The sequence below is a fragment of the Pseudophryne corroboree genome, chromosome 3, assembly GCF_028390025.1.
Source record: "Pseudophryne corroboree isolate aPseCor3 chromosome 3, aPseCor3.hap2, whole genome shotgun sequence".
In the NCBI taxonomy this organism is placed as follows: Eukaryota; Metazoa; Chordata; class Amphibia; order Anura; family Myobatrachidae; genus Pseudophryne; species Pseudophryne corroboree.
Window position 1 is genome coordinate 175,882,496 of NC_086446.1, and position 26,907 is coordinate 175,909,402.

The window sequence follows — 26,907 nt, forward strand, 5'->3', positions numbered from 1 at the left end:
CTCTATATAGCTAACTATGGTGCGCCAGCGGCACACACCTACACACACACAACCACTTGCTCAGCATGGCAGAGCCCTGACTCCCAGCAGCAGGAGTTCCAGAAACCCACCAGCTCCTATGTGAGTAGCTACCGTTCCTCTATCATCCGGCCCTGGTGTCCGTCATTTGACGGGCTTTTAACTAGTGTCATCATAAGTAGCAAAAATGTTCACCCTTAACAACTGATTCAATATTTTCACCCTACTACTTGAAAACAAACTACAACTGCACTAGTGTAAATGTCTCAGTTCATGCATAACTCCAATACCCATCTTCATTGTCTTACTACCAGAGATGGGGACATTTTTAGATGCAAAAGGGCCTCCGGGGGTTTGGTGATCTTTATAGTAAGGACACCATTGATTTGTGGGTCTGCATAATAAAGCCACCAGAGGCTTGCAGGTCTGCATTGTATAAAGGTTTGAGGCCTTACGTAATAGCCTGCCAGATGCACTCATGAGTTAGCCCATATTTTTTAAAGCAGCAATAAATGAAAAAGGTAAATCCAAGTTGTTTTTAAATTATTACCACTTTCACAATATGGGCTAATTTAGTGCATTTGTAGGCTATTATATCAAGCCCTTGGGAGTTTATTTATTAAGCAACAGGTTCTAAAACCCGGTGCTCCCAATTGTGTTTATGCCACATGGCTAGAAAAAGCATTACCCCCCTGGTTAGCTGCACATAGCAGTAACTAGCATGCACAGCATTTTATATAGCAGTTGCTAACATAATTTCTCTGACGTCCTAGTGGATGCTGGGAACTCCGTAAGGACCATGGATAATAGACGGGCTCCGCAGGAGACTGGGCACTCTAAAAGAAAGATTAGGTACTATCTGGTGTGCACTGGCTCCTCCCTCTATGCCCCTCCTCCAGACCTCAGTTAGAATCTGTGCCCGGCCAGAGCTGGGTGCTCCTAGTGGGCTCTCCTGAGCTTGCTAGAAAAGAAAGTATTTGTTAGGTTTTTTATTTTCAGTGAGATCTGCTGGCAACAGACTCACTGCTACGTGGGACTGAGGGGAGAGAAGCAAACCTACCTGCTTGCAGCTAGCTTGTGCTTCTTAGGCTACTGGACACCATTAGCTCCAGAGGGTTCGAACACAGGGCCTGACCTCGATCGTCCGGAGCCGCACCGCCGTCCCCCTTGCAGAGCCAGAAGACAGAAGAAGAAGAAGCGATGAAATCGTCGGCAGAAGACTCCTGTCTTCATTAAGGTAGCGCACAGCACTGCAGCTGTGCGCCATTGCTCCCACAGCACACCACACACTCCGGTCACTGTAGGGTGCAGGGCGCTGGGGGGGGGCGCCCTGGGCAGCAATTATAATACCTTTTGGCATAAAATACACATAATACAGTCTGTTAACTGTATATGTGTAAAAAACCCCGCCATTAAGTTACAGAAAACGCGGGACAGAAGCCCGCCGCTGAGGGGGCGGGGCCTTCTTCCTCAGCACACCAGCGCCATTTTCCCTTTACAGCTCCGCTGGAAGCAGCTCCCCAGGCTCTCCCCTGCAGTATCCTGATACAAGAAGGGTAAAAAAGAGAGGGGGGGGCACATAAATTTAGGCGCAAATAAGATATTTAAGCAGCTATTGGGTAAATCACTTTTTATAGTGTGAATCCCTATGTTATATAGCGCTGTGGTGTGTGCTGGCATACTCTCTCTCCGTCTCCCCAAAGGACTTTGTGGGGTCCTGTCCTCAGTCTGAGCATTCCCTGTGTGTGTGCGGTGTGTCGGTACGGCTGTGTCAACATGTTTGATGAGGAGGGTTACGTGGAGGCGGAGCAGGGGCAGATAAATGTGGTGTCGCCCCCGACGGGGCCGACACCCGATTGGATGGATATGTGGAAGGTCTTAACCGACAGTGTCAACTCCTTACATAAAAGGTTCGATGACGCAGCAGCCTTGGGACAGCCGGGGTCTCAGCCCGCGCCTGCCCAGGCGACTCACAAGCCGTCGGGGGCTCATAAACACCCGCTAGCTCAGATGGTAGACACAGATGTCGACACGGAGTCTGACTCCAGTGTAGATGAGGATGAGACAAATGTACAGTCTACAAAGGCCATCCGATGCATGATTACTGCAATGAAAGATGTATTGCACATTTCTGACATTAACCCGGTTACCACCAAGAGGGGTATTATGTTTGGGGAGAAAAAGCAGCCAGTGACTTTTCCCCCATCTGATGAATTAAATGAATTGTGTGAAGAAGCGTGGAGTTCCCCTGATAAGAAACTAGTGATTTCTAAGAGGTTACTGATGGCGTACCCTTTCCCGCCAACGGATAGGTTACGTTGGGAAACATCCCCTAGGGTGGACAAGGCGCTCACACGCTTATCTAAAAGGGTGGCACTGCCGTCTCAGGATACGGCCGCCCTAAAGGAGCCTGCGGATAGAAAGCAGGAAGCTATCCTGAAGTCTGTGTATACACACTCTGGTACTCTACTGAGACCTGCTATTGCTTCAGCCTGGATGTGTAGTGCTGCAGCAGCATGGACTAATACCCTGTCAGACAACATTGATTCCCTCGACAGGGATACTGCTTTGCTAACCCTCGAACATATAAAAGACGTCGTCTTATATATGCGGGATGCCCAGAGGGACATTGCCTGCTGGCATCTAGAATTAATGCAATGTCCATTTCTGCCAGGAGAGTATTATGGACTCGGCAGTGGACAGGTGATGCTGATTCTGAAAAACACATGGAGGTTTTGCCTTATAAGGGTGAGGAATTGTTTGGGGACGGTCTCTCGGACCTCGTATCCACAGCAACAGCTGGGAAGTCGACTTTTTTGCCTCAGGTTCCCTCACAGCCTAAGAAAGCACCGTATTATCAAGTGCAGTCCTTTCGGCCTCAGAAAGGCAAGCGGGTCAGAGGAGCATCCTTTCTGGCCAGAGGCAAGGGTAGAGGAAAGAAGCTGCACCAGGCAGCCAGTTCCCAGGAACAAAAATCCTCCCCTGCTTCCACTAAGTCCACCGCATGACGTTGGGGCTCCACAGGCAGAGCCAGGTGCGGTGGGGGCGCGTCTCCGAAACTTCAGCAACGAGTGGGTTCGCTCACAAGTGGATCTATGGGCTGTACAAATTGTATCTCAGGGATACAAGCTGGAGTTCGAGGCGACTCCCCCTCGCCGTTACCTCAAATCTGCCTTGCCAGCTGCTCCCAGGGAAAGGGAGGTAGTACTGGCGGCAATTCACAAGCTGTACCTCCAGCAGGTGATAATCAAGGTCCCCCTCCTTCAACAGGGAAGGGGTTACTATTCCAAAATGTTTGTGGTACCAAAACCGGACGGTTCGGTGAGACCCATTCTGAATTTAAAGTCCTTGAACACTTATATAAAGAAATTCAAGTTCAAAATGGAATCGCTCAGAGCGGTCATTGCAAGCCTGGAAGAGGGGGATTTTATGGTGTCGCTGGACATCAAAGATGCTTACTTGCATGTCCCCATTTACCCACCTCACCAGGAGTACCTCAGATTTGTGGTACAGGACTGTCATTACCAATTCCAGACGTTGCCGTTTGGCCTGTCCACGGCACCGAGGGTATTTACCAAGGTAATGGCTGAAATGATGATACTCCTTCGGAAGAAGGGAGTTATTATTATCCCGTACTTGGACGATCTCCTCATAAAGGCGAGGTCCAGAGAGCAGTTGTTGGTCAGCGTAGCACTCTCTCAGGAAGTGTTGCAACAGCACGGCTGGATTCTGAATATCCCAAAGTCGCAGCTGATTCCTGCAACGCGTCTGCTTTTCCTGGGCATGATTCTGGACACAGAACAGAAGAAGGTGTTTCTCCCGGTGGAGAAGGCCCAGGAATTGTCATCTCTGGTCAGTGACCTCCTGAAACCAGAACAGGTGTCGGTGCATCACTACACGCGAGTCCTGGGAAAGATGGTGGCTTCTTACGAAGCAATTCCCTTCGGCAGGTTCCATGCAAGGATCTTTCAGTGGGATCTGTTGGACAAATGGTCCGGATCGCATCTTCAGATGCATTGGTTGATCACCCTGTCCCCAAGGACCAGGGTGTCTCTGCTGTGGTGGCTGCAGAGTGCTCATCTTCTCGAGGGCCGCAGGTTCGGCATACAGGACTGGGTCCTGGTGACCACGGATGCAAGCCTCCGAGGATGGGGGGCAGTCACTCAGGGAAGAAACTTCCAAGGACAGTGGTCAAGTCTGGAGACTTCACTACACATAAATATACTGGAACTAAGGGCCATTTACAACGCCCTGAGGCAAGCAGAGCCCCTGCTTCAAAACCAACCAGTACTGATTCAGTCAGACAACATCACGGCGGTCACCCATGTAAACCGCCAGGGCGGCACAAGAAGCAGGATGGCAATGGCAGAAGCCACAAGGATTCTTTGATGGGCGGAGAATCACGTGCTAGCACTGTCAGCAGTGTTCACTCCGGGAGTGGACAACTGGGAAGCAGACTTCCTCAGCAGGCACGACCTCCACCCGGGAGAGTGGGGACTTCATCAAGAAGTCTTCACACAGATTGTAAATCGCTGGGAACTGCCACAGGTGGACATGATGGCGTCCCGCCTCAACAAAAAGCTAAAAAGATATTGCGCCAGGTCAAGGGACCCTCAGGCGATAGCTGTGGACGCACTAGTGACACCGTGGGTGTACCAGTCGGTTTATGTGTTCCCACCTCTTCCTCTCATACCCAAGGTACTGAGGATAGTAAGAAAGAGAGGAGTAAGAACTATACTCATCGTTCCGGATTGGCCAAGAAGAACTTGGTACCCAGAACTACAAGAAATGATCTCAGAGGACCCATGGCCTCTGCCTCTCAGACAGGACCTGTTACAGCAGGGGCCCTGTCTGTTCCAAGACTTACCGCGGCTGCGTTTGACGGCATGGCGGTTGAACGCCGGATCCTAGCGGAAAAGGGCATTCCGGATGAAGTTATTCCTACGCTGATAAAGGCTAGGAAAGACGTGACAGCAAAACATTATCACCGTATATGGCGAAAATATGTTGCTTGGTGTGAGGCCAGGAAGGCCCCTACAGAGGAATTCCAGCTGGGTCGATTCCTGCACTTCCTACAGTCAGGAGTGACTATGGGCCTAAAATTAGGATCCATAAGGGTCCAGATTTCGGCCCTATCTATTTTCTTTCAAAAAGAACTGGCTTCACTGCCTGAAGTTCAGACGTTTGTTAAGGGAGTGCTGCATATTCCGCCCCCTTTTGTGCCTCCAGTGACACCTTGGGATCTTAACGTTGTGTTGGATTTCCTGAAATCACACTGGTTTGAGCCACTTAAGACCGTGGAGCTAAAGTATCTCACGTGGAAGGTGGTCATGCTGTTGGCCTTGGCTTCAGCTAGGCGTGTGTCAGAATTGGCGGCTTTGTCATGTAAAAGCCCATATCTGATCTTCCATATGGACAGGGCAGAATTGAGGACTCGTCCCCAATTTCTCCCAAAGGTGGTATCAGCGTTTCATTTGAACCAACCTATTGTGGTGCCTGCGGCTACTCGGGACTTGGAGGCTTCCAAGTTGCTGGACGTAGTCCGGGCTTTGAAAATGTATGTTTCCAGGACGGCTGGAGTCAGGAAAACTGACTCGCTATTTATCCTGCATGCACCCAACAAGCTGGGTGCTCCTGCTTCAAAGCAAACTATTGCTCGCTGGATCTGTTGCACGATTCAGCTGGCACATTCTGCGGCTTGACTGCCGCATCCTAAATCAGTAAAAGCCCATTCCACAAGGAAGGTGGGCTCTTCTTGGGCGGCTGCCCGAGGGGTCTCGGCTTTACAGCTTTGCCGAGCTGCTACTTGGTCGGGTTCAAACACATTTGCTAAATTCTACAAGTTTGATACCCTGGCTGAGGAGGACCTTGTGTTTGCTCATTCGGTGCTGCAGAGTCATCCGCACTCTCCCGCCCGTTTGTGAGCTTTGGTATAATCCCCATGGTCCTTACGGAGTTCCCAGCATCCACTAGGACGTCAGAGAAAATAAGAATTTACTCACCGGTAATTCTATTTCTCTGACGTCCTAAGTGGATGCTGGGGACTCCGTCAGGACCATGGGATTAGCGGCTCCGCAGGAGACAGGGCACAAAAGTAAAAGCTTTTAGGATCAGGTGGTGTGCACTGGCTCCTCCCCCTATGACCCTCCTCCAAGCCTCAGTTAGATTTTTGTGCCCGGCCGAGAAGGGTGCAATCTAGGTGGCTCTCCTAAAGAGCTGCTTAGAGTAAAAGTTTTGTTAGGTTTTTTATTTTCAGTGAGTCCTGCTGGCAACAGGCTCACTGCATCGAGGGACTTAGGGGAGAGAAGTGAACTCACCTGCGTGCAGGATGGATTGGCTTCTTAGGCTACTGGACACCATTAGCTCCAGAGGGAGTCGGAACACAGGTCTCACCCTGGGGTTCGTCCCGGAGCCGCGCCGCCGACCCCCTTGCAGATGCCGAAAAATGAAGAGGTCCAGAAACCGGCGGCAGAAGACTTTTCAGTCTTCATAAGGTAGCGCACAGCACTGCAGCTGTGCGCCATTGTTGTCAGCACACTTCATAGCAGCGGTCACTGAGGGTGCAGGGCGCTGGGGGGGGCGCCCTGGGCAGCAATGATAGTACCTTATTCTGGCTAAAAATACATCACATATAGCCCCTGGGGGCTATATGGATGTATTTAACCCCTGCCAGGTCTCAGAAAAACGGGAGAAGAAGCCCGCCGAAAAGGGGGCGGGGCCTATTCTCCTCAGCACACAGCGCCATTTTCCCTCACAGAAATGCTGGTGGGAAGGCTCCCAGGCTCTCCCCTGCACTGCACTACAGAAACAGGGTTAAAACAGAGAGGGGGGGCACTTATTTGGCGATATGACTATATATATTAAAATGCTACAAGGGAAAAACACTTATATAAAGGTTGTCCCTGTATAATTATAGCGTTTTTGGTGTGTGCTGGCAAACTCTCCCTCTGTCTCCCCAAAGGGCTAGTGGGGTCCTGTCCTCTATCAGAGCATTCCCTGTGTGTGTGCTGTGTGTCGGTACGTGTGTGTCGACATGTATGAGGACGATGTTGGTGAGGAGGCGGAGCAATTGCCTGTAATGGTGATGTCACTCTCTAGGGAGTCGACACCGGAATGGATGGCTTATTCAAGGAATTACGTGATAATGTCAACAGAGACGGCCGGCAAACAAAATAGTACCTGTCCAGGCGTCTCAAACACCGTCAGGGGCTTTAAAACGCCCATTTACCTCAGTCTGTCGACACAGACACGGACACTGATTTCAGTGTCGACGGTGAAGAAACAAACGTATTTTCCTTTAGGGCCACACGTTACTTGTTAAGGGCAATGAAGGAGGTGTTACATATTTCTGATACTACAAGTACCACAAAAAAGGGTATTATGTGGGGTGTGAAAAAACTACCTGTAGTTTTTCCTGAATCAGATAAATTAAATGAAGTGTGTGATGATGCGTGGGTTTCCCCCGATAGAAAATTATTGGCGGTATACCCTTTCCCGCCAGAAGTTAGGGCGCGTTGGGAAACACCCCTTAGGGTGGATCAGGCGCTCACACGCTTATCAAAACAAGTGGCGGTACCGTCTCCAGATAGGGCCGTCCTCAAGGAAAATATCCTAAGAAGTATATACACACATACTGGTGTTATACTGCGACCAGCGATCGCCTCAGCCTGGATGTGCAGAGCTGGGGTGGCTTGGTCGGATTCCCTGACTAAAAATATTGATACCCTTGACAGGGACAGTATTTTATTGACTATAGAGCATTTAAAGGATGCATTTCTATATATGCGAGATGCACAGAGGGATATTTGCACTCTGGCATCAAGAGTAAGTGCGATGTCCATATCTGCCAGAAGATGTTTATGGACACGACAGTGGTCAGGTGATGCAGATTCCAAACGGCACAAAGAAGTATTGCCGTATAAAGGGGAGGAGTTATTTGGGGTCGGTCCATCGGACCTGGTGGCCACGGCAACTGCTGGAAAATCCACCGTTTTTACCCTAAGTCACATCTCTGCAGAAAAAGACACCGTCTTTTCAGCCTCAGTCCTTTTGTCCCCATAAGAGTCATATCTGCCCAGGGATAGAGGAAAGGGAAGAAGACTGCAGCAGGCAGCCCATTCCCAGGAACAGAAGCCCTCCACCGCTTCTGCCAAGTTTCTCAGCATGACGCTGGGGCCGTACAGGACCCCTGGATCCTACAAGTAGTATCCCAGGGGTACAGATTGGAAAGTCGAGACGTTTCCCCCTCGCAGGTTCCTGAAGTCTGCTTTACCAACGTCTCCCTCCGACAGGGAGGCAGTATTGGAAACAATTCACAAGCTGTATTCCCAGCAGGTGATAATCAAAGTACCCCTCCTACAACAAGGAAAGGGGTATTATTCCACACTATGTTGTGGTACTGAAGCCAGAAGGCTCGGTGAGACCTATTCTAAATCTGAAATATTTGAACACTTACAAAGGTTCAAATCAAGATGGAGTTACTCAGAGCAGTGATAGCGAACCAGGAAGAAGGGGACTATAGGGTGTCCCGGGACATCAGGGATACTTACCTCCATGTCCCAATTTGCCCTTCTCACCAAGGGTACCTCAGGTTCGTGGTACAGAACTGTCACTATCAGTTTCAGACGCTGCCGTTTGGATTGTCCACGGCACCCCGGGTCTTTACCAAGGTAATGGCCGAAATGATGATTCTTCTTCAAAGAAAATGGACGACCTCCTGATAAGAGCAAGGTCCAGAGAACAGTTGGAGGTCGGAGTAGCACTATCTCAAGTAGTTCTACGACAGCACGGGTGGATTCTAAATATTCCAAAACCGCAGTTGTTTCCGACGACACATCGGCTGTTCCTAGGGATGATTCTGGACACAGTCCAGAAAAGGGTGTTTCTCCCGGAGAAGAAAGCCAGGGAGTTATCCGAGCTAGTCAGGAACCTCCTAAAACCAGGAAAAGTGTCAGTGCATCATTGCACAAGGGTCCTGGGTAAAATGGTGGCTTCTTACGAAGCGATTCCATTCGGCAGTTTTCACGCAAGAACTTTTCAGTGGGATCTGCTGGAAAAATGGTCCGGATCGCATCTTCAGATGCATTAGCGGATAACCCTGTCTCCAAGGACAAGGGTGTTTCTTCTGCGGTGGCTGCAAAGTACTCATCTACTAATGGGCCGCAGATTCGGCATTCAGGAAGGGTCCTGGTGACCAGGGATGCCAGCCTGAGAGGCTGGGGAGCAGTCACACAGGGAAAAAATTTCCAGGGAGTGTGATCAAGTCTGGAGAATTATCTCCACATAAATATACTGGAGCTAAGGGCAAGTTACAGTGCTCTAAGCTTAGCAAGACCTCCGCTTCAAGGTCAGCCGGTATTGATCCAGTGGGACAACATCACGGCAGTCGCCCACGTAAACAGACAGGGCGGCACAAGAAGCAGAAGGGCAATAGCAGAAACTGCAAGGATTCTTCGCTGGGCGGAAAATCAGGTGATAGCACTGTCAGCAGTGTTCATTCCGACGCCCGGGAGAGTGGGGACTTCATCGGGAAGTCTTCCACATGATTGTGAACCATTGGGAAAGACCAAAGGTGGACATGATGGCGTCCCGCCTGAACAAAAAACTGGACAGGTATTGCGCCAGGTCAAGAGACCCTCAGGCAATAGCTGTGGACGCTCTGGTAACACCGTGGGTGTACCAGTCAGTGTATACGTTCCCTCCTCTGCCTCTCATACACAAGGTACTGAGAATTATAAGACGGAGAGGAGTAAGAACTATACTCGTGGCTCTGGATTGGCCAAGAAGGACTTGGTACCCGGAACTTCAAGAGATGCTCACAGAGGACTCATGGCCTCTGCCGCTAAGAAGGGACCTGCTTCAGCAGGGACCCTGTCTGTTCCAAGACTTACCGCGGCTGCGTTTGACGGCATGGCGGTTGAACGCCGGATCCTGAAGGAAAAAGGCATTCCGGAGGAAGTCATTCCTATCCTGATCAAAGCCAGGAAGGAGGGGACCGCACAACATTATCACCGTATTTGGCGAAAAATTGTTGCGTGGTGTGAGGCCAGGAGGGCCCCCACGGAGGAATTTTAACTCGGTCGATTCCTGCATTTCCTGAAGACAGGAGTGTCTATGGGCCTCAAATTGGGGTCCATTAAGGTTCAGATTTCGGCCCTGTCGATTTTCTTCCAGAAAGAATTGGCTTCAGTTCCTGAAGTCCAGACGTTTGTTAAGGGAGTATTGCATATACAGCCCCTTTTGTGCCTCCAGTGGCACCGTGGGATCTCAACGTAGTGTTGGGATTCCTCAAATCACATTGGTTTGAACCGCTCAAATCTGTGGATTTTAAATATCTCACATGGAAAGTGACCATGCGGTTGGCCCTGGCCTCGGCCAGGCGAGTGTCAGAATTGGTGGCTTTGTCTTACAAAAGCCCATATCTGATTTTCCATTCGGACAGGGCAGAACTGCGGACTCGTCCCCAGTTTCTTCCTAAGGTGGTGTCAGCGTTTCACCTGAACCAACCTATTGTGGTACCTGCGGATACTAGGGACTTGGAGGACTCCAAGTTGCTAGACGTTGTCAGGGCCCTGAAAATATATGTTCCAGGACGGCTGGAGTCAAAAAGTCTGACTCGCTGTTTATACTTTATGCACCCAACAAGCTGGGTGCTCCTGCTTCTAAGCAGACGATTGCTCGTTGAATTTGTAGTACAATTCAGCTCGCACATTCTGTGGCAGGCCTGCCACAGCCAAAATCTGTAAATGCCCAATCCACAAGGAAGGTGGGCTCATCTTGGGCGGCTGCCCGAGGGGTCTCGGCTTTACAACTTTGCCGAGCTGCTACTTGGTCAGGGGCAAACACGTTTGCAAAATTCTACAAATTTGATACCCTGGCTGAGGAGGACCTGGAGTTCTCTCGTTCGGTGCTGCAGAGTCATCCGCACTCTCCCGCCCGTTTGGGAGCTTTGGTATAATCCCCATGGTCCTGACGGAGTCCCCAGCATCCACTTAGGACGTCAGAGAAAATAAGAATTTACTTACCGATAATTCTATTTCTCGTAGTCCGTAGTGGATGCTGGGCGCCCATCCCAAGTGCGGATTGTCTGCAATACTTGTACATAGTTATTGTTACAAAAATCGGGTTATTATTGTTGTGAGCCATCTTTTCAGAGGCTCCGCTGTTATCATGCTGTTAACTGGGTTCAGATCACAGGTTGTACAGTGTGATTGGTGTGGCTGGTATGAGTCTTACCCGGGATTCAAAATCCTTCCTTATTGTGTACGCTCGTCCGGGCACAGTATCCTAACTGAGGCTTGGAGGAGGGTCATAGGGGGAGGAGCCAGTGCACACCACCTGATCCTAAAAGCTTTTACTTTTGTGCCCTGTCTCCTGCGGAGCCGCTAATCCCATGGTCCTGACGGAGTCCCCAGCATCCACTACGGACTACGAGAAATAGAATTATCGGTAAGTAAATTCTTATTTTCTCGTAGTCCGTAGTGGATGCTGGGCGCCCGTCCCAAGTGCGGACTCTCTGCAATACATGTATATAGTTATTGCTTCACTAAAGGGTTATTGTTATGAGCCATCCGTACAAGAAGGCTCAGTTGTTGTTCATACTGTTAACTGGGTATGGTTATCACAAGTTGTACAGTGTGATTGGTGTGGCTGGTATGAGTCTTACCCTGGATTCCAAATCCTTTCCTTGTTGTGTCAGCTCTTCCGGGCACAGTTTCCCTAACTGAGGTCTGGAGGAGGGGCATAGAGGGAGGAGCCAGTGCACACCAGATAGTACCTGATCTTTCTTTTAGAGTGCCCAGTCTCCTGCGGAGCCCGTCTATTCCCCATGGTCCTTACGGAGTTCCCAGCATCCACTACGGACTACGAGAAATAGAATTACCGGTGAGTAAATTCTTATTATTAAATAGTATGGGGTCCATAAAACTTAATTCCGTTATATTAAAGTTGTAAAAAAAAAAATGTATAATAAAACACATGCAATTTTTAAGTCATATTTTATTTAAATAAAATTCCCACATTCACAACTTTAATAATCAGTATTTATTAAATTATTATTTATTATTATTATTATTATTTATTTATTATTGTGACTAGTAATTTTAATACAAGGGAAAATGTAATCCACAGAAATTACTTTAAATTTTAATTCAGTGGAAATTGTCTTCTACTGTAACGACTAGTTTATTTGATTGATTCCGATCTGGAGGTTGTGGGGCAGTAAAATAATAAAAATCAAGCTATGGGACAATGCTACAATTACATCTGTCAGTGCTATTCTGGAATTTAACAATTAGAATCAAGAACATGACTTTCTTTTGCATTCACCTACTAGATGTTTTGTCTGGTTCCAGGATTCCTGAAGAAGCGAGCCAGAGATTTCTTGAGCCCTCCTCTGCCGCTAAGCAAAATTCAGGCAATTAAGAATCTAGGATTTGGAACTAATAATAAGATCATGCTGGAATTTGAAAAACCCTTTTGGGACCCAAACTGCTCATTTATCCAGCTAGTGCGCGAAGGCGATTCTCTTACTGAGCCCCAGAAAGACCTGAAGAAAAACTGGATTAACAAACTGTCAGGATTTGTGGTGCTGACGACACCAGAACAGTAAGTGAGACACATTAATGTATGAGTAGTTACTGTGATTTCACAGATAGTGCTTTGATGCCAGCATGTAAGTATTTCTGGCATGAATTAGTCAGAGGAGGGTATTCAATTAATTGCCGTTTTTTTCGACTGGTAGAAAAAGCGACACTAATTCTACACAGGGCATTCAATTACGGGCATGGGCGAAAATTGCGCCAAAAACGGGCGAAAAACGCCTGTTAATTCACAATAACACATGTAACAGTGGCAAATTCACAGCTACACGTGGTTTTTAGCAGTGCCGGATTTTTCAACCAGTCGAAAACACAGCACAGGCATTGAATAGGTTGAACGTAAATTTGACCTGAAAACGTCTGAAAAGTGCAATTTTTTTGACTGGTTGAAAAAACGGCACTAATTTAATACCCCCCATATCAGTAACATTATGGAATTCCTATCATGCCTTCTGTTTCCAGGTCTGGTCATGTGCTGTGTGGTTTTATAGCCGGAGAGGAGTCAGAGTACATGGAGACACTATCAGATGAAGAAATCCTCACCACAATGACTGCCCTACTAAGACAGTTCACAGGTAATGGACATTCAGCACAGGGGTCAGCTCCTAGGGATATGGTCGTTAGGTCGACACAGCTTAGGTCGACAGACATTAGGTCAACTACTGAAGGTCGACATGCATTAGGTCGACATGGTCCTCAGGTCGCCGCATACTAGGTCGACAGGTCAAAAGGTCGACATGAGTTTTTCACCTTTTTTTTTTAACCATTTTTTTGGCTTTTTCCATACTTGTCGATCCACGTGGACTATGATTTAAATGGTAACCTGTACCGAGTGAAGCGGTAGCGGAGCGAGGCACCTTGCATGTCGACCTAATGCTCATGTCGACCTTCAGTGGTCGACATAATGACTGTCGACCTAAGTTGGGTCAACCCAACGACCCATACCCAGCTCCTAGTCCGTAGCTCAGACATCCAAAAAATGACACCCCCCACCGTTTGAAGCAGTGCTGTGCCAGTGGGGTTCAGAACATTACAGGACCACGAATGAGAAGAAATTCCTATAAAGAAAAAGATTGGTTTGTTCTTGTGGGAGTTTATCAGTGTAATACAGGTTGAGTATCCCTTATCCAAATTCAAAACTGTAAAAGGTTTTCTGCTCAACAGAGAAAACCACTTAATTAAAGCAATAAAATAGTTTGGCATATATAGCATCAGGCTTCTTCACTTTGGGATTCATTTACTGTATTAGATTTTTTTTTTTACATTGAAGTACATAGCACTCACATATTACACAGCATTTTATATTTAATTTAACGTTAAGAAACAACAACTTTTAATTGAAATGTCAGTGACCGCTGCTTGAACAATACTTTACATTTTCAGAAGCTTTAATAAATCTACCCCCGAAAGTCTAAAGTTGTCCATAGCAACCAATCAGAATCTGTCCATCATTTTCTAGGCTGCAGTTGATTTGTTGCTATGGGAAACACAACATTCATTTAATTAAATTTTTAGAAACTTTAGTAAATCTACCCCTTGTTATCTACAGTATAAGGAAATAAAGTAGATTTGCAGCTGCAGTACAACTACTAATGGGCCTAATTCAGACCTGATCGCTGTTGTGCGAATTCGCAAGACGGCCGATTATATATCGACTGCACATGCGTACGGATCGTAGTGCGCACGCGCAAGGCCAAACTGCTAAATAATCCAGCATCTTTTTTGATCGCTAGGCGTGTGCAAGTTGATTGACAAAAAGAGGACGTTTGGGGGTGGTAACTGGTCATTTTCTGGGAGGGTCAGGAAAAACGCAGGTGTTCCCAAGCATTTTCAGGGAGGGTGTGTGACATCAGCTCCGGTCGCGAACAGCCTGATTCTATCACACTGGAGGAGTAAGTAATGGGCTGCGCACAGACTGGAAAAGTCATTTGATGGTGAGTGAGTTGTGAACAGATTTGCAACTGACCGGCGTTTGTAAAGCTATTCACACTGCGTACACAGACTTGCACGGGGCGGGTATTCACTCTGTCTGGGTGGCAACTATCTGATCACAAACCTCTGCAAATTCACAGAGGAGCGATCAGCTCTGAATTAGGCCCAATGTTGTGTAACATTGTTTATGTGAGATCAGAAACATCCTGACATTAAACTAAGTACCTTTTCCAACCATTACATTTTGCCTTTTGGTACATTAGTACTCTCAGTATTCTGTAGTCATTCACTACATTTATATTACTTATTACATAATCCAGTCATAGTATAATTTAGTTTAGTATAATTTAGTATAATTTGCTAGGGTTAGTATAAACTATTTTATGATGTACCCAGTCAGTGTCTTCCTCCTCTCATTAGAGCGGTCTTCCACCTTACATTTGGTTTTCTTAACCCTCCAACCGAGGACATTGGTGGGGGCTTCTTACTATCCTGCTATTTACTCAAGGCAGCAGAATCCAGTTACATGGTATAAGCAGGGCAATTACAGCTTTGCAGCATGCTTCCTTGTTCATAACTTTGTTACATACAGAAGTACACACTACATGTGTGCAGCATGCCTGTGTACAAAACGGTTCAAAGTTCATGCATCTAACTCGATGGAATGTCCATTTGCACCAGAAAAAGAGTGTTAAGACCATGAAAATAGCAATATTTATCTTCTTCTTTTTCCATAAAGGGAACCCTAACCTTCCCCCTCCAATCAGCATCCTGCGCTCACAGTGGTATAGCCAGCCTTATACTTGTGGATCCTACAGCCATGTGGCAGTGGGCAGCACAGGGAAGGATATTGATATTCTAGCAGAGCCACTGCCTACAGACAAAGATGCTCTCAAGGTAAGAGGTCACTATATGGTTGATGTTATCTGTGTGTAAATTAGGTTTAGCAGGAGTTTTTCTGAGACTTTTATTCTGAATATTTTTAGCCATTTTCTTATTTTAGTTTAAGAACATCATGAAATCACATAACATTAGATTATCTTTAGGGTACAGTGATATATGGGAAACACTAACGCCAAAACTTTATCAAAATGTTGCTGATGAGCAAAGCACGCCAAACATGCTATACACAAACAGTCACTTTGTTTAGATCATGTGCTCTATGTAATACGTAAATAGACTATTTCAAAATGTATTTTTATTTGATCTTGTTCTGCTTTGTCATTCAGCCTTTGCAGGTTCTTTTTGCCGGAGAAGCCACAGAAAGAAATTTCTATTCTACAACGCACGGTGCTCTGATGTCTGGCCGGAGAGAAGCGCAGCGTCTAATTAGAAGATATCCAGCGCTGGGAGCTGCCCATAGTAAAGCCAAGCTCTAGACAAACGGAGACAATTATCAATTTGCACTAATTATTATTTGTCTATTACTTCAACCTGTGTTTAAAAATAGAAAAACTACCCCCAATAAAATAATTGTATTATAATTTTACAAAAATGTTGACCGTTTGTATGGTGCAGGCAGGGCCGGCTCTACCATTAGGAAGCTTTAGGCATCTGCCTAGGGGTGCCGTCCGCTGGATTCATCTAACAAAAAACTTAAGGATGTCTTTGTATGCTGCCCCCTTCATTTATACTGCTGGCTGCTGCAGGCCTAATCATGTGCAGCCGCCGCTATCAGGCTGTACCACATGGTGTCTCAGCACTTCCTTCATGCTGACACGTGTAACATCAAGTCATGTGAAGGCACATAGGAGGCAGATGTAACTATGGCTCCCGAGGGGCAACACCATGGCCGCTCCTCATAGCCCTGATGCATCTACTCCAGGCCCCTGAATCCCGGCTCTCCAGCAGCAAGCAGCATCTGACTACATGTCTGCATCAGCAGGCAATCCAAACACGAGGTTAACAAGGAAACAACTTTTAGGTAAGTAACCCTTAGGGGCTTCTGTGGAACCACAGACAGTACAGATATCACAGCCTGATGGGTGGTTTGCACTTGTAAACAGCATAATAGGGAAAACACAGGCACTGGGGCACAATGTGGTAAATATGGACGAGAGGGGGTCAGTAATGTACTTACAGATATGGGCATGGAACACAGTAAGAAGAATACAACTAGTGTTCCTTCTAGGCTGTTTCAGCAGGGTGCTGCACCCTGCCCATTTTTGAAATGTGAAAAAGCACCCTGCCCTTCTTTAGTGCACCCTGCAGGATCATAAATCGTCCCCTTGTATACAGAATGCAACAGTCAGAGAGCATGTTACAATGTAGTTGTCTACTCCTTGTCCACCTCTGAAATTGGAAACAATTTCTATCCTTAATGAAATGGATGGCAGAGGAGGCACTGTAAATGGCATCACTGCAGTGGCTGCCGGCATAACACAGCACTCTGATATAGAGGGAAAGAACAGGGTAAGCAGTGAGCATGTACTGCTTACACTATTTCCTTAGTAGAAGAACAGACTTTTATTTTGTATATATACTAATATATATATAATTTATTTTGTAATATACTGTATATTTTAACCCTCTGCTTAACTTTTCTGTTTTATAACACATAAGGCTTATAACTACTTCAGCAGTGGAGGAGATGTTTATTATTATTATCTACTTATTATGTATATACTGTAGCCGTTCTTTCAAGAAGACTGGACAAATATAGTATTTTTCTCAGTACAGATGTTGGGTGTTACATGGGTGTCCTATATTTATGTAGGGGTAAATGATACATTAAGGGGAAAATATATGTATAAAAACTATAAACATATGCGCTATGCTTTGTGCGCAGAGTCACATCAAAAATGTGCCCTTCAAAATGAAAATGTGCCCTCCTCAATGATCAGCACCCTGCCCTAAAAAAATCCTAGAATGAACACTATACAACTATATGTATGTGCGTACACATACAATTAAATATCCCCACCAGGCCCAATATGCAGATTCTTATCCCAGCACTCAGCAAAAATGTAAAATTGGTCTCAGTCATATACAATTCCTAACATGCCAGTTAGCGTGTATTCATAGGCAGAAAGAATGGTCGTCACTCAAGGATTTGAAAGTGAAAGTATATTATGAACAAAGTCATAACATTTTGAGACTTTGGGGCAGATTTATCAAGCCTTGGAGAGTGATAAATTACACAGTGATAAAGTACCAGCCAACCAGCTCCTGTCATTTTTCAGACACAGCCTGTGACATGGCAATTAGGAGCTGATTGGTTGGTACTTAATCACTGTACTACTTATCACTCTCCAAGGCTTGATAAATGGGGGGCCTATGTTTGCAATAATAAGAATTTACTTACCGATAATTCTATTTCTCGTAGTCCGTAGTGGATGCTGGGGACTCCGTCAGGACCATGGGGAATAGCGGCTCCGCAGGAGACAGGGCACAAAAGTAAAAGCTTTAGGATCAGGTGGTGTGCACTGGCTCCTCCCCCTATGACCCCCCTCCAAGCCTCAGTTAGGATACTGTGCCCGGACGAGCGTACACAATAAGGAAGGATTTTGAATCCCGGGTAAGACTCATACCAGCCACACCAATCACACTGTACAACCTGTGATCTGAACCCAGTTAACAGCATGATAACAGCGGAGCCTCTGAAAAGATGGCTCACAACAATAATAACCCGATTTTTGTAACAATAACTATGTACAAGTATTGCAGACAATCCGCACTTGGGATGGGCGCCCAGCATCCACTACGGACTACGAGAAATAGAATTATCGGTAAGTAAATTCTTATTTTCTCTGACGTCCTAAGTGGATGCTGGGGACTCCGTCAGGACCATGGGGATTATACCAAAGCTCCCAAACGGGCGGGAGAGTGCGGATGACTCTGCAGCACCGAGTGAGAGAACTCCAGGTCCTCCTCAGCCAGGGTGTGCCCCTGACCAAGTAGCAGCTCGGCAAAGTTGTAAAGCCGAGACCCCTCGGGCAGCCGCCCAAGATGAGCCCACCTTCCTTGTGGATTGGGCATTTACATATTTTGGCTGTGGCAGGCCTGCCACAGAATGTGCAAGCTGAATTGTACTACACATCCAACTAGCAATCGTCTGCTTAGAAGCAAGAGCACCCAGTTTGTTGGGTGCATACAGGATAACAGCAAGTCAGTTTTCCTGACTCCAGCTGTCCTGGAAACCTATATTTTCAGGGCCCTGACAACATCTAGCAACTTGGAGTCCTCCAAGTCCCTAGTAGCCGCAGGTACCACAATAAGCTGGTTCAGGTGAAACGCTGACACCACCTTAGGGAGAAACTGGGGACGAGTCCGCAGCTCTGCCCTGTCCGAATGGACAATCAGATATGGGCTTTTGTGAGACAAAGCCGCCAATTTTGACACTCGCCTGGCCGAGGCCAGGGCCAACATCATGGTCACTTTCCATGTGAGATATTTCAAATCCACAGATTTGAGCGGTTTAAACCAATGTGATTTGAGGAATCCCAGAACTACGTTGAGATCCCACAGTGCCACTGGAGGCACAAAAGGGGGTTGTATATGCAGTACTCCCTTGACAAACTTCTGGACTTCAGGAACTGAAGCCAATTCTTTCTGGAAGAAAATCGACAGGGCCGAAATTTGAACCTTAATGGACCCCAATTTGAGGCCCATAGAGACTCCTGTTTGCAGGAAATGCAGGAATCGACCGAGTTGAAATTTCTTCGTGGGGCCTTCCTGGCCTCACACCACGCAACATATTTTCGCCACATGTGGTGATAATGTTGTGCGGTCACCTCCTTCCTGGCTTTGACCAGGGTAGGAATGACCTCTTCCGGAATGCCTTTTTCCCTTAGGATCCGGCGTTCAACCGCCATGCCGTCAAACGCAGCCGCGGTAAGTCTTGGAACAGACATGGTACTTGCTGAAGCAAGTCCCTTCTTAGCGGCAGAGGCCATGAGTCCTCTGTGAGCATCTCTTGAAGTTCCGGGTACCAAGTCCTTCTTGGCCAATCCGGAGCCACGAGTATAGTTCTTACTCCTCTACGTCTTATAATTCTCAGTACCTTAGGTATGAGAAGCAGAGGAGGGAACACATACACCGACTGGTACACCCACGGTGTTACCAGAACGTCCACAGCTATTGCCTGAGGGTCTCTTGACCTGGCGCAATACCTGTCCAGTTTTTTGTTCAGGCGGGACGCCATCATGTCCACCTTTGGTCTTTCCCAACGGTTCACAATCATGTGGAAGACTTCCCGATGAAGTCCCCACTCTCCCGGGTGGAGGTCGTGCTGAGGAAGTCTGCTTCCCAGTTGTCCACTCCCGGAATGAACACTGCTGACAGTGCTATCACATGATTTTCCGCCCAGCGAAGAATCCTTGCAGTTTCTGCCATTGTCCTCCTGCTTCTTGTGCCGCCCTGTCTGTTTACGTGGGCGACTGCCGTGATGTTGTCCCACTGGATCAATACCGGCTGACCTTGAAGCAGAGGTCTTGCTAAGCTTAGAGCATTGTAAATTGCTCTTAGCTCCAGTATATTTATGTGGAGAGAAGTCTCCAGACTTGATCACACTCCCTGGAAATTTTTTCCTTGTGTGACTGCTCCCCAGCCTTTCAGGCTGGCATCCGTGGTCACCAGGACCCAGTCCTGAATGCCGAATCTGTGGCCCTTTAGTAGATGAGCACTCTGCAGCCACCACAGAAGAGACACCCTTGTCCTTGGAGACAGGGTTATTTCCAGCAGATCCCACTGAAAAGTTCTTGCGTGAAATCTGCCGAATTGAATCGCTTCGTAAGAAGCCACCATTTTTCCCAGGACCCTTGTGCAATGATGCACTGACACTTTTCCTGGTTTTAGGAGGTTCCTGACTAGCTCGGATAACTCCCTGGCTTTCTCCTCCGGGAGAAACACCTTATTCTGGACTGTGTCCAGAATCATCCCTAGGAACAGCAGACGTGTCGTCGGAGACAGCTGCGATTTTGGAATATTTAGAATCCACCCGTGCTGTCGTAGAACTACTTGAGATAGTGCTACTCCGACCTCCAACTGTTCTCTGGACCTTGCCCTTATCAGGAGATCGTCCAAGTAAGGGATAATTAAGACGCCTTTTCTTTGAAGAAGAATCATCATTTCGGCCATTACCTTGGTAAAGACCCGGGGTGCCGTGGACAATCCAAACGGCAGCGTCTGAAACTGATAGTGACAGTTTTGTACCACGAACCTGAGGTACCCTTGGTGAGAAGGGCAAATTGGGACATGGAGGTAAGCATCCTTGATGTCCAGGGACACCATATAGTCCCCTTCTTCCTGGTTCGCTATCACTGCTCTGAGTGACTCCATCTTGATTTGAACCTTTGTATGTAAGTGTTCAAATATTTCAGATTTAGAATAGGTCTCACCGAGCCGTCTGGCTTCAGTACCACAATATAGTGTGGAATAATACCCCTTTCCTTGTTGTAGGAGGGGTACTTTGATTATCACCTGCTGGGAATACAGCTTGTGAATTGTTTCCAATACTGCCTCCCTGTCGGAGGGAGACGTTGGTAAAGCAAACTTCAGGAACCTGCGAGGGGGAGACGTCTCGAATTTCCAATCTGTACCCCTGGGATACTACTTGTAGGATCCAGGGGTCCACTTGCGAGTGAGCCCACTGCGTGCTGAAACTCTTGAGACGACCCCCCACCGCACCTGTTTGTACGGCCCCAGCGTCATGCTGAGGAATTGGCAGAAGCGGTGGAAGGCTTCTGTTCCTGGGAATGGGCTGCCTGCTGCAGTCTTCTTCCCTTACCTCTATCCCTGGGCAGATATGACTGGCCTTTTGCCCGCCTGCCCTTATGGGGACGAAAGGACTGAGGCTGAAAAGACGATGTCTTTTTCTGCTGAGATGTGACTTGGGGTAAAAAAAGGTGGATTTTCCAGCTGTTGCCGTGGCCACCAGGTCCGATGGACCGACCCCAAATAACTCCTCCCCTTTATACGGCAATACTTCCATGTGCCGTTTGGAATCTGCATCACCTGACCACTGTCGTGTCCATAAACATCTTCTGGCAGATATGGACATCGCACTTACTCTTGATGCCAGAGTGCAAATATCCCTCTGTGCATCTCGCATATATAGAAATGCATCCTTTAAATGCTCTATAGTCAATAAAATACTGTCCCTGTCAAGGGTATCAATATTTCCAGTCAGGGAATCCGACCAAGCCACCCCAGCGCTGCCCATCCAGGCTGAGGCGATCGCTGGTCGCAGTATAACACCAGTATGTGTGTATATACTTTTTAGGATATTTTCCAGCCTCCTATCAGTTGGCTCCTTGAGGGCGGCCGTATCTGGAGACGGTAACGCCACTTGTTTTGATAAGCGTGTGAGCGCCTTATCCACCCTAAGGGGTGTTTCCCAACGCGCCATAACTTCTGGCGGGAAAGGGTATACCGCCAATAATTTTCTATCGGGGGAAACCCACGTATCATCACACACTTCATTTAATTTATCTGATTCAGGAAAAACCACATGTAGTTTTTTCACACTCCACATAATACCCTTTTTTGTGGTACTTGTAGTATCAGAAATATGTAACATCTCCTTCATTGCCCTTAACAAGTAACGTGTGGCCCTAAAGGAAAATACGTTTGTTTCTTCACCGTCGACACTGGAGTCAGTGTCCGTGTCTGTGTCTGTGTCGACCGACTGAGGTAAAAGGGCGTTTTAACGCCCCTGACGGTGTTTGAGACGCCTGGACAGGTACTAATTGGTTTGCCGGCCGTCTCATGTCGTCAACCGACCTTGCAGCGTGTTGACATTATCACGTAATTCCTTAAATAAGCCATCCATTCCGGTGTCGACTCCCTAGAGAGTGACATCACCATTACAGGCAATTGCTCCGCCTCCTCACCAACATCGTCCTCATACATGTCGACACACACGTACCGACACACAGCACACACACAGGGAATGCTCTGATAGAGGACAGGACCCCACTAGCCCTTTGGGGAGACAGAGGGAGAGTTTGCCAGCACACACCAAAAACGCTATAATTATACAGGGACAACCTTTATATAAGTGTTTTTCCCTTATAGCATTTTAATATATATAGTCATATCGCCAAATAAGTGCCCCCCCTCTCTGTTTTAACCCTGTTTCTGTAGTGCAGTGCAGGGGAGAGCCTGGGAGCCTTCCCACCAGCATTTCTGTGAGGGAAAATGGCGCTGTGTGCTGAGGAGAATAGGCCCCGCCCCCTTTTCGGCGGGCTTCTTCTCCCGTTTTTCTGAGACCTGGCAGGGGTTAAATACATCCATATAGCCCCCAGGGGCTATATGTGATGTATTTTTAGCCAGAATAAGGTACTATCATTGCTGCCCAGGGCGCCCCCCCCAGCGCCCTGCACCCTCAGTGACCGCTGCTATGAAGTGTGCTGACAACAATGGCGCACAGCTGCAGTGCTGTGCGCTACCTTATGAAGACTGAAAAGTCTTCTGCCGCCGGTTTCTGGACCTCTTCACTTTTCGGCATCTGCAAGGGGGTCGGCGGCGCGGCTCCGGGACGAACCCCAGGGTGAGACCTGTGTTCCGACTCCCTCTGGAGCTAATGGTGTCCAGTAGCCTAAGAAGCCAATCCATCCTGCACGCAGGTGAGTTCACTTCTCTCCCCTAAGTCCCTCGATGCAGTGAGCCTGTTGCCAGCAGGACTCACTGAAAATAAAAAAACCTAACAAAACTTTTACTCTAAGCAGCTCTTTAGGAGAGCCACCTAGATTGCACCCTTCTCGGCCGGGCACAAAAATCTAACTGAGGCTTGGAGGGGGGTCATAGGGGGAGGAGCCAGTGCACACCACCTGATCCTAAAGCTTTTACTTTTGTGCCCTGTCTCCTGCGGAGCCGCTATTCCCCATGGTCCTGACGGAGTCCCCAGCATCCACTTAGGACGTCAGAGAAATACTTTTTCACTTTAAAAGTGCTTGAATGTTGTCCCATTTCTCTGTATGTGTATAATGATGCAATTCACACCAGCCCACCTAGTGGCCACCTGCATCTCACCTCCAATAGGTGGTGGTAGCGGGGATTGCAGGTTAGGGGGCGCTAGGCTGAAACTTTGCCTAGGGTGTAGACAGACCTTGAACCGGCCCTGGTGCAGGGGTGTTTATATCCAGTAATTCTTATGGATTTTCCACCCCAAATTTACAATCCCTCCCCCATTTAAGGGTATTTTTTAAATGTTCTATCTATGGGGGTAATTCAGACCTGATCACTGCTGTGCGTTTTCGCACAGGGTGCGATCACATCTGAACTGCGTATACGTATGCACCACAATGCGCTGGCGCGTCGGATGACTGCAACGATCATCGGTGCCTAGCGACGGGATGGTGCATAAAAGCGATCGCACAGACGATCGCAAAGTGATTGACAGGAAGAGGCCGTTTGTGGGTGGCAACTGACCGTTTTACAGGAGTGTCTGGAAAAACAGAGGCAGGCTCAGGAATTTGGAGAGAGGGAGGGTGTCTGACGTCAGCTCCGGCCCCGATCACCAGGAATCCATCACAGCGGCTAAGTAAATCCTGGGCTGAGCAGAGACTGGACAAACTGATGTTTGTGCAGCTCTGCTACAAATGTGATCGCACACCTGCAAACACAATATACCCTCCCCCTGTAGGCGGCGACTATCTGATCGCAGGGATGCAAAAAGACACCCCCTAGCGATCAGGTCTGAATTACCCCCTATATCTGCACACGGGCCCCTGGGTCCAGAGGGGACCCACACCGCACACACTGCACCCATTTCTTTTATACTTACCTTTCCGGCATCCATCGGAGACTGTGTGTGGGCCCGCTCCTCTCCCGTAGCCGTCACCGCCGCTGCTAGCGCACTCAGCGCTAGAGACTCTGGCACAGTGCCAGAATCTACAGCGCATGCGCAAGACTCCGGAAAAATGGTGCGGTGGCCATTTTTCGGAGTCTTGCGCATGCGCTGAGTCTCTAGCGCTGAGAGCGCTAGCAGCGGCGGTGACGGCTACAGGAGAGGAGGGGGCCCACACACGGAGTCTGCACACGGGTCCCCTCCTCTCTAGAAACGCAGCTGTGACAGAGATTCTGTTGCTGAAAGAGTGGTGCATTAATATTTCACATTCCACAGAGATACAGTATGTAGAGATACTTTGAGGGATCGACAGGCGGTATATTGTACATTGCAATCAAGCCCATGTTTAAATGTTTTTCTCCAGGCTACTTTTTCTATGTTTCCTTCTTTAGGGACCTGTTTATCAATATTTTGAAAAATCCCCTAGAAAAGTACTATTCAGTGTCACCATGAGAATAAATTATTTACCACAGCAATTTATCAATCAGACTGAGAGTGGTGGTGAAACAACAGGCTGATTGGCAGAGCTTTTTTGGGAGGGGGCTGTCAAGACTGAGCCTCAAGAGGGATGGACAGAACGGAGCTGCAATAAGGGGGAAAAGGACAGCAGAGAGGGGGTGAGGTCAGCCAGAGAGGGGTGAAGCCAATCCAGGCATATGCTGGGTCCATTAAACTAGTAACCTAGTATACAAGTATATAAATCTCTGGCACTGAGTACAAATCCCAGCTGCTGTTAAAGTAAAAAATATTTCTCATATGTCTTAGAGGATGCTGGGGATGCTTCAAGAACCATGGGGTATAGACGGGATCCGCAGGAAACATGGGCACACTATAAGACTTTGAATGGGTGTGAACTGGCTCCTCCCTCTATGCCCCTCCCGCAGACTCCAGTTAGATTCTGTGCCCAGCGAGACTGGATGCACTCTGAGGAGCTCTACTGAGTTTCTCGGAAAAATACTTTATTTAGTTTTGTTATTTTCAGGGAGACCTGCTGGCTACAGGCTCCCTGCATCGTGGGAGTGAGGGCGCCTGTAGCCCTACTTCTTAAGAGTTCAAGGGCTCTGCTTCTTAGGCTACTGGACACCATTAGCTCCAGAGGGTTCGATCACTATGGTACGCCTAGCTGCTTGTTGTCAGAGCCGCGCCGTCACCCCCCTCACAAAAGCCGGAAGACAGAAGCTGAGTGAATAGGAGAAGGCAGAAGACTTCAGTGACGGCAAAAGAAGTACCGCGCAGCGGCCGCGCTGCGCGCCATGCTCTCACGCTTATCACGGCACTGCAGGGCACAGGGGGGGCGCCCTGGGCAGCATGATACCTCAGATCAGACTGGCATGTATAGTAACAGTGCTCCGGGCACTAGTTCAGGGACCCCCGCCAGTATAATCAGTATTTTGAGGGGAACTGAAGCGTGCCACGTAGGCTTAGCCGCACAGCTCTGACCAGCGCCATCTTCTCTCTCCTCAGAAGCTGCAGAGACGCTGACCCTGTCCTCCGCACTGCTGTACAAGTAACAGGGTGAAAAACGGGGGGGGGGGGGGGGGGGCACAGGCAATTTGGTGCTGATTGATTATATTAAAAGTGCTAGCAGGGCTGGGCAGTCACCTTACTGGACTCAGTAACGGGATAGGCGCTGGGTGTGAGCTGGCAGATCTCTGTCTGTGTCCCTCTTGCAGGCTTTATTGTGGGTCTGTCTCCTATAGCCCCAGTGTGCTTGTGGCTGTCGGTACGTGTGTGTCGACATGTCTGAGGCTGAATGCTCATCCCAGGAGGAGGCTGGAGTGGGGACAGAAAATACTGTGAGAGTGGCTGTGTCGGCACTGCCGACTGATGATTGGGTGAATATGTTGAGTGTTTTAAATGAAAATGAGCCAAAATTGACTAAGAGATTTGATAAATCTGAGTCTAAGAACCAAACATGGAGAAAATCCATGGAAGATGCTTTGTCACAGACCCAGACCCCTTCGGGGTCGCAGAAACGTGCATATGCCCAGATAGTAGATACAGATACCGACACGGACTCTGATTCCAGTGTCGACTATAGTGATGCCCGATTACATCCAAAACTGGCCGAGAGTATTCGGTACATGATTGTGGCGATAAAGGACGTACTACATATTACTGAGGACCCTGCTGTCCCTGATACAAGGGTCTGTATGTTTAAAGGAAAGAAACCTGAGGTAACGTTTCCTCCCTCTCATGAACTGAACACACTTTTTGAAAAGGCTTGGGAAAATCCTGACAAAAAGATACATGTTCCCAAAAGAATTCCAGTGGCATATCCGTTCCCCTCTGGGGACAGGGAAAGGTGGGAGTCAATCCCCACGGTAGTCAAAGCTTTATCGCGTCTATCCAAAAAGATGACGCTTCCGTCCCCTGACACGGCAGCCCTAAAGGATCCTGCGGATCGTAAGCAGGAAAATACACTAAAATCCATTTATGTCACTACAGGGTCGCTACTCAGGCCTGCCGTTGCTGCGGCATGCGTTAGTAGCGCTATTGAAAAGTGGGCAGATAACTTGTCATCTGAGGTAGATTCCCTAGACAGGGATAGTGTACTTTTGACTCTGG

General features: G+C 47.9%; 1 protein-coding gene and 1 long non-coding RNA gene across 4 annotated transcripts in view; one reads left to right on the plus strand and one right to left on the minus strand.

The window, feature by feature from the left end:
• LOC135055031 (peroxisomal N(1)-acetyl-spermine/spermidine oxidase-like) overlaps positions 1–16,044 on the plus strand; it is a 38,544-nt gene extending 22,500 nt beyond the window's left edge. Inside the window, exons 4-8 of one of the 3 annotated variants that reach the window (XM_063958608.1) lie at positions 11–120; positions 12,353–12,624; positions 13,080–13,192; positions 15,289–15,446; positions 15,779–16,044. In XM_063958608.1, the coding sequence (XP_063814678.1) occupies positions 11–120; positions 12,353–12,624; positions 13,080–13,192; positions 15,289–15,446; positions 15,779–15,928 (803 nt within the window). In that variant the 3' untranslated portion in view covers positions 15,929–16,044. Of the gene's footprint in view, positions 1–10; positions 121–12,352; positions 12,625–13,079; positions 13,193–15,288; positions 15,447–15,778 lie in introns of those variants that run through there. The other 2 variants (XM_063958609.1, XM_063958610.1) reach the window with 2 other exon arrangements.
• The window catches only part of LOC135055035 (uncharacterized), a 272,995-nt gene that overhangs the window by 199,634 nt on the left and 46,454 nt on the right, over positions 1–26,907 (minus strand). The gene's annotated exons all lie outside the window — the stretch shown is intronic.